We start from the raw sequence: 8094 nt of genomic DNA on the forward strand, positions 1-8094 counted from the left end.
TGTAGGACAGGTGACCCTCAAAGCTGCTTCAAGTAAAATGGTTAAACATGAGAGAGCGTGTTGTGACAATCAGCATGTGTTTATACCTTTTGCGTTTGACAATTTTGGTTTTCTAGCACCAGAGGTTGTGACTATTTTGAAAAGAGTTCAAAGAGTTATGCATAGCAATGTAATGTCTCCTAGGTCTCAGGATGTAGTGTTTAAGAGGGTTGATTTTGCCATCCAAAAAGAGGTAGTGACACAGCTTGTTGCCCGTTTGTCTTTTATTCAAGTGTAATTATCTTACTTATATATAAAATATGATGCTACCTAGTTTTATCCTTTAATAAATAAAGAAGATATATGGGCCAATTTTTTTTATACAAAAACTACACATAGCCCAAACCGAGGTGATCAAAAGTAGAGATTTATTTTTGTCACCCTATCGGTTTTTCATGTGCCCTATGCATTCCTCATTTTATCTTTCCGCTACTTAAGTAACATCCGCTACTTAAGTAGCTAACGTTATAAAGGTATGATGTTTTTGGAGTATTTTACTAAAAATAGGGTGGCAAAGGTATGAGCCTATAGAATTATAAAAAAAAGAAGTATGAGCCTATAAATAACTTCCACCAATTTTACTTTTATTTTAGATAGGAGTAACTTCCACAAAGTTTGTTTTGCAATTCACACTAAATAAATAAAAGTTCATTTGTGTTAAAAATTAAAATTAATGAGTGGATTTAGTTTTGAAAAGAAAAATAGTCACTACAAAAAAAGTGTGGATTTGCAACGGAACAGCAGTGGCGGTCTATACACAACCGTCACCGCTATTCTAATTTTGGAGGTTTGCGGCCGTTTCCTTGGAACCGTCGTGGCTTATATCATATCATAACCTGCGAGAAATATTCACTTCATTCCCTCTTTGTTTTCATTTCATCCTTAGATTCAAACTTTCGATTCCCTTTTGTTTTCATTTCACTCACAATATCCTTCAGATTCAAACTTCGTTCGTTGAGATTCAAACCTCAGATTCGTCTGTGTTCTTTGTTCGTTCAATCGTCTTTACCCCAAGTTTCAGATTCAAACCTCAGATTCGTTCGTTCAACTTCGATTCAGAATTGTTCAACCCTAGTTAAAATGGATAAAATAAATTTTAAAGGTACGACTCGTGAAATAATTTTTTTTTTTTTTTACAGAAAAGACTTATGAAATATTAAAAACTGTATATAAATGCTTTACTTTTCCTTCTCTTAATCTCTGATTTTTAAGGGAATGAACCCAATAATCAAGAGTTGGACGGAGAAGTAAAGTCTAAATAATGTTGTTTAGATCATAATTCGAATTTTTCTGAATGGCTGGTCTATAACTAACCATTTGAGGTTAATCAATTCCTTACATATAATTAATTTTAAGTTCTATTAATAAGGAGGTCCCCGTGAGTTTATTTCGGTAGGTAGGGACATCGCAATATATATGCAAGAGCTGAGGTTCGAATTCCGGACACTTCACTTAACTGAGTCATTCTCTTTTGCTAACCGAGTCCCCTAAATTAAACTCTCCGAAACTATTCTTATATTCCCTCCGTCCCAATTTGATTGTCACAGTTGACTGTTTCACGCATGCCGATGCATAACTTTGACGATTAATATTTTTAATAGTAAAAATTATAAAAATTTGATATTTTGAAAATTCTTATCGAGACGAATCAAACAACATCTTATGTGATAATATTTATTTTTGTTTATTAGTAGAAAAATAAGGTCAAAGCAACATGTGTGAATAGTGCACAACAGTCAATTGTGTCAATCAAATTTGGACGGAGAGAGTATATTATTTTCAAATTCCAATCATTTTTGGGAAAAAAGGAACTTGCTTATAGACTTTGAAGAATGAAACTTATTGATTTTATATTTTCAATCGATAACTATTTATTATTACTTTTCATGTTATGTTATTAGTTGATTTAGTTTAATTAATAAAAATGTCGTATAACCAACGATGAATCGGTTCAAGTGATGAGGCTCTTGCTCCTTTTAAGTATATAGTCAGGTGTTCGATTCATGGCTCATATGTATATGAAGAGGTTGGAAGGAGAGAATTCATTTTGTGCGCCCCACAATTATTTCAACCGCGATATTAGTCATTGCTATAGTAATAAAAACTTTGTATCAATATCATGCTAACAACAAAATCCAATAATCCCAATAAGTGAAAAAATGTTGTCAAATTTGTCAACAAAAAATGTTGTCAATTTTAATCAAAATCATTTGTATTTGTGTGATAATGTGATACAAGGAAGAAAAGTCTAAAACCTTGTCAATTTAGAGGACCATGTGTTATGTAAACGTTTGCATGTTGATTGGTGATTGTTGATTCATTTTACCAAATTATCATCCTCCCATGTTTGCTTTTCAATCTCATTAGGATGCACCTCCACTCATTGTTGTTGTAAGGACCACCTAACATAAACAAAAAATAAACATGGAGCCAAGAAAAAGGTGTGGGAGTAAAATGCTTTGTTTCATGATTACAATCTTTTACTTAGACAATGAGAAAATTATTGTAAACATTTTTGTGATCAATTTTTTAGTGAGATAAAGAGAACATATATAGTTATGATAATATAAAATTCGGTCGAAAAATAACTAAACTGATTAATAAGTAATAACTGTTTAAAGAATATTTAAGTCCTGGTGAAAAAGAAAAATACTAATATTAACAACAAATTACTAACTTTAACTATTAAAAAAAATTGTTTGACGCAAAATTCAAACTCGATCAACACTTTTTTATCAATATATTTTCATACATATTTAATTGTATGATAAATTCAAAGGTATATATGATGATCTCTAGACTTTAGCCACAAAAGTGACAGTACATTCCATTACTAAAAGATTCCTCCTGCATGAGTTTCCATCTTCAGCCATCAAAATATTACTGTATTTGCATAAAGCCAACAATAATATTAATGGTGCACATAGTTTTATTTTACTTTAATTTGGAAGGAACGGTGTGGAGCCCGTGAAGTGAAGGATTCATTTGGACACTAACATAGATAGATAGCTTGAAATAATCACTTTTTGGGATAAGTGGTTTCAGTTTTTTTAGTGCCCATGAAAACGACCTTGGCATTTCTACACTTTGTTTTCTTTCTAAAACTTTACTCTCAACATACGTAATTTCTCTAAATTTACATGTGACAAATTTTATTACTATTTCATTTGGTTACAGCTAGTTTCACCAAAACTTCTATACGCGTACATTTAATTTGGTCATGCATATTTACACCAAAAAGAGTAGTAACGTGCAAGGAATATTTTTTCAAATTTACATCTAGTTTTAGTCCACTAATAGTAATAGTAGTTATCACAATAAGTTTATAAGCAAAAAAGTGTCAATAGAATTGTAAATTAATTTGTTCGTATGATCAAGCCACTAGTTTGGATAATATGTTAGAGGTTATCGGTTCGATTCTCAACTCCATTATAAAAAAAATATCGTTCGTAAGATCTAACTACAATATTAAAATTATTAATCTGGATGTCTTTGGTGATTAATCAAATTCAAACCCTTTTTTTTAAGTAGTTTGGTAGTTAGAAATTCAACATTTCAAGTGGATAAGTGGAGTGTCTGGAGTCGATCTCTAACTTCTACATATATAATACACGGCTCTGCTAACTGAACTAAGTTCACGGAACTAAAATTTCTAATTTACGAGTTTTAAGATAATATTTGCCACTCAGTGTATATATAAAAGAAATTAACCAACCATCCTTTCCACGTTACCAAATGAACTCTATGAGCAAGTCCACCATTGTATTCACCAACTTTTTGCAACAAACCAATTTATAAAAATGCTTATAATGGATGTGGCAATGCTGTAAAAAGTAAAGCTCTTGATACAATGAACCTTAGAATAATAGATTCATGTTAACAAATATCTTTAAAAAATTGTTTTAAAAAGAAATTCTTAAAAATACAAGTCAAATACCCGATAAAATAGTAAATGCACATTTTTTTTTAAAATACAAAATTGCCTTATTTTATTTTTTTAAACATCGAGAACACTTGTCAAAATTCACTGCAAACAGCATGCAAGGAGACATATAGCATAAAGAGTCGTCAATCAGCACATTTTCTATATGAACTATGAATCTGAATATTGTAATGTATGACTGAGCAACTCTGAACATTCTAACATGTCGGTGAATGGATTCATATCTAAAAACAAATGATAACATAAGTGTTAAAGTCAAAATAAAAGTTATACCATAAACCATTGCAGTCAATGGTGGATATCAGAGAATAGTAATTCTTAAAATTCCATGCTACTACTCCTATTTGACAATATTTTGAATTAAGAGCAGTATGTTTGAATTGAGAGTATGTTAATTTGTAAGTATATTCTTATTCTTATGAAACAATTCTTAACCAAAATTTACTTTTATCTTCCAACCAAAAACACTGATCCTGTCATAAGAATTGGAGGAGTTTGATGAAAAAATAATAATAATACCACCAAAACCATAACTAAAACCATAATGATGTGCAATAATATCCCTTAGCTAATTGGTTGGTTTAACAATTTAAACGGTGAAAGTTGGGTAATAAAAAGGAATAATGATTAAGGTGCCGACACTCTTCATGTGGAAATAAAACAAAGGAAATGGATACCCTACATAACTCCCAGTCTAACACTATTATTAGGTGTCCCTTATCTGCTTAATGATACTGAGTTACCAACAACAAATTCCACATGCAATAGCTCCATTCACAAAATACAAATACACATTTGTCACCACTTCAAATTGGTTGGCTAGGGGACAAAGAAACTATGAATAGTTACAAATTTAGGTGCCATAAACATCAATCACGAGCACAAAGGTAAATAAAAAAAGTACCTTGAGTGCAATTTTCAGTAAATAGTAGAGCTTTTTAATAAGGAATAAAGAATAGAGTAGAAACTGAAATGAATTTAAAAGTAGAAAACTTTGCTTTAATAACCCATATTCATTTTTGCCTTATTGCATGTGATAAAGAACAGTATGCAGTAAATGTACATAAAATATGTGAACTTTTCTTTCCCATTTGTACAGAAGAGAGCAAGAAAAACATTTACAGTGGTGATTTTTCTGATTTTGGAGGTTTAATTTGACTAAGCACTAAGCAGTGTGAGTTAACGATGGAGATCTGTTAACCCTCTCTAGAATACTGCTAGCCTTCCTTTTCGCCCTTGAAGTTCCGCATTGTGCAAGCTTTGACAGTGAACCATTGGTTTTTTCTTCTTCTTTGATTTCCTTCCACGTTGTTCTATCACTATAACAGATTGTATATAGGATTGCAACACAATTTTCCTTGCACCTTTCTGATGTGCTTTCCCTTATAGTACTCAGTAAGAAAGTAACGGCGCCACGATGGCCCATTTCTTCAACAGCTGTGGGATGACTGGAGAGGAGTGCCAGTATAGCCAACAGCTCATCAACTAGAATGTGGTTCGTGATCTTATTCAAAATGACCTTAACTGCCCCTTCTCGTACTGTCCTCCCTTTATTCTCGTGGACAAGACATAGGTTAAATATGGCCGATGCCGCATCTTTCATGGCAATTTGATGTCCCTCATCTAGAACGCCAATCAAATGTTTGATAGCTCCAGATTTCCCAATGATGTGTTTGTTGGAATCAAGAGCTGATAATGTAAAAATAGCTGCTGCAGCATTGCTTTTTGTTTGAATGGTTCCCCATTTCAAGGCATCAATCAGCAGGTTAATGAGGTTTGGATCTTCTGCAAACAGTTTCTTATTATCGTCATGAATTGAGAGATTCAGAACAGTTGTGATCAAATCCTCTTGAAGATCAGGATGAGTACAAGCACTGCCCGGCGATAATGGACGAAGCACCTGCGTGATCACATCACCAGACTCCTTAAAAAGGGTTCGAAACGAAGGTGTCCGCTTCGTTAACAAGCGAAGCTCTTTCGCAGCTGCTTTCTGATCAGAAACAGACAATGATAACTTATGAAGCAATGTATTTAAACGGTCTTTGTCTGCATCAGTCACAACTTCATCAGTGTCCCGGGTATTAGGCTTTGGTAGCTCAAGTCCATGCTCCTTACACCACTGCGCAATCATGTCTCGGACCAAGTAATTAGGAGTAAGAATTGTGTGAGATAGAACTTGCTGGGTTTGAGGGCATGTCCTATTGCCTTCATTCAACCACCTCTGGATAAACGGCCGATCATAAGTCTACAGCAACAACAAAAAAATCAGAACACATTAACACTAAAACAACAAATCAACAATTAATTATAGGGTCTTGCTAACGAGTGCCCCCGGGGCACTCTTTAAGCATTCCATTTAAAGAAACTTTTTATTCAAAAAGTTAAACATTACAATTTCCAATGCATTGACTTTACGCATTTCGATAAAAATTCTATAAAAAACTTACTATTTAAGGGCTTAAAGAGTGCCCCGGGGGCACTATTTAGCATTTGCCTTAATTATAAAACCACTAACATAACCCTCACACTCAAATACACAACATATATACATCCCATCAGTGTATAAAGTTTTTACAATGTCAATTAATCATAAATGTTAAATCATTAGAAACGTTTGACTTTTCGGAACAATTTCTAAAGTCACACACATGATTGCCTATGATGTCTTGACAGTGTAAAACTTTTTTTTTGTTTTCACCACGAGTATCCGGCCCACTGGACCGCCTATCTGGTTCGGGGGTCAGTTCTGACATCAAGTGGTTCTAGCCCTCCAGATCGCAATTGCGGGATCAAACAGTGGTCGTCCCTATCAAGTTCAACATCAATAACCACCGGACCGTGTAAAACATTTATATTACATGAAAATTAAACTCTAATAATTATAATTAATAACATTTAGAAGAAACATAACTAGTTTAATCTAATACCAAAAACATTAACCACCTCCTAATAAAAATTGTCAAATTACACTTTTTTTTTCCCCTTCTATCAGCATATAATTGAGGCTTCAACTAAACTCAAAACAAATGAATAAACTAATCCAAGGGATTGGAAAAATAACTATGTTTTAGTAATAGTCATTACTGTTATATAGATTAAAATCAAAACGAAACTTATAAATTGCAATGTAATTAATAATAAAAATAACAAAATTAAGTGAAAATAATTTAGAAAAAGAAAAAGTACCTGGCCGGTGGACAAGATAACAGGATCGATCATCAATTGAGTGGAAATAGGGCAACGAAATTCAGGAGGAAGGGTAAATTGGTCCAATTTAGAAGAGAAAGAGTTTTTTGTTCCATTATTGTTGAATTTGAAATCCTTGAGAGAAGAAAGAGTAGCGATTGCATCATCGGCGATTTGTAAACTATAGTCATCGGATTCAACTATAGTTTTAACGAGTTTCCATAACCGCTCCTTTAATTCCGATGATTCATCTCTCTTCGCCGTCGCCGCCGCCATAACCGCCACACACTCAATGCATTGCACTCTCTCTCTTACTACTCAATTTCGAAACGAAAACAATGGTTGCTTTTTTATTTTGACTCTGTTAATGGAAATACTAATTAATTAAAATTAAATGAGTAATAAACACAACACTTTTTTTCTTTCCCCTTATTTGTTTTGTTTGAAGAATTAATGAGATAGAAACGCGTAAGAGAAGTGTGGTGGTGAAAAATGAAATAAGAAAGTTATTAAATAAGGGGGGAAAAAATGGATTGTAATACATTGACCCGGTTCGGTCTGGTTCAACCCGGTCCGGTCCAGGGTGAGTCAATAAGTCCAACCTCACTCACGGAATGCAGGTTTGGCTGTTTTCGGTTTATGTTCGTTTCTTCCGTTTCTAAAACTTAGACAATCGTCTATAAATCATAGCTTAATTGATAGAAATATCAAAATTATTAATTTGAATATTATAATTAGGTTTGAATTTCAGCTACTCTACTTTGAATGTGCGACTTTTCAATGGTTTATCAGTTCGTCTATTTATTACATAAAAAATCGATAAACAAACTACCGGTTTTAAGGAATATGCAAAGGAAAAAACTAAATAGCACGACAAAAAATTTCGTTACAATCGCACGAATTAGTTGTTGGTCGTAATTTGTGTT

The 8094-nt window shown here is 33.0% G+C and overlaps 1 protein-coding gene across 1 annotated transcript; it reads right to left on the bottom strand.

Annotated features, from left to right (window-relative positions):
* Positions 1 to 4955: 4955 nt before the first annotated feature.
* Positions 4956 to 7655, bottom strand: LOC123889615 (U-box domain-containing protein 9-like). Its single transcript, XM_045939031.1, has 2 exons — positions 7169 to 7655; positions 4956 to 6227 (listed from the first exon to the last, which is right to left on the bottom strand). The coding sequence occupies exons 1-2, from the start codon at positions 7442 to 7444 to the stop codon at positions 5148 to 5150; spliced, it is 1356 nt and encodes a 451-aa protein (XP_045794987.1). The 5' UTR covers positions 7445 to 7655; the 3' UTR covers positions 4956 to 5147.
* Between the last annotated feature and the right edge of the window lie 439 nt (positions 7656 to 8094).

This window comes from Trifolium pratense, linkage group LG6 (genome assembly GCF_020283565.1).
Source record: "Trifolium pratense cultivar HEN17-A07 linkage group LG6, ARS_RC_1.1, whole genome shotgun sequence".
Taxonomy (NCBI): domain Eukaryota; kingdom Viridiplantae; phylum Streptophyta; class Magnoliopsida; order Fabales; family Fabaceae; genus Trifolium; species Trifolium pratense.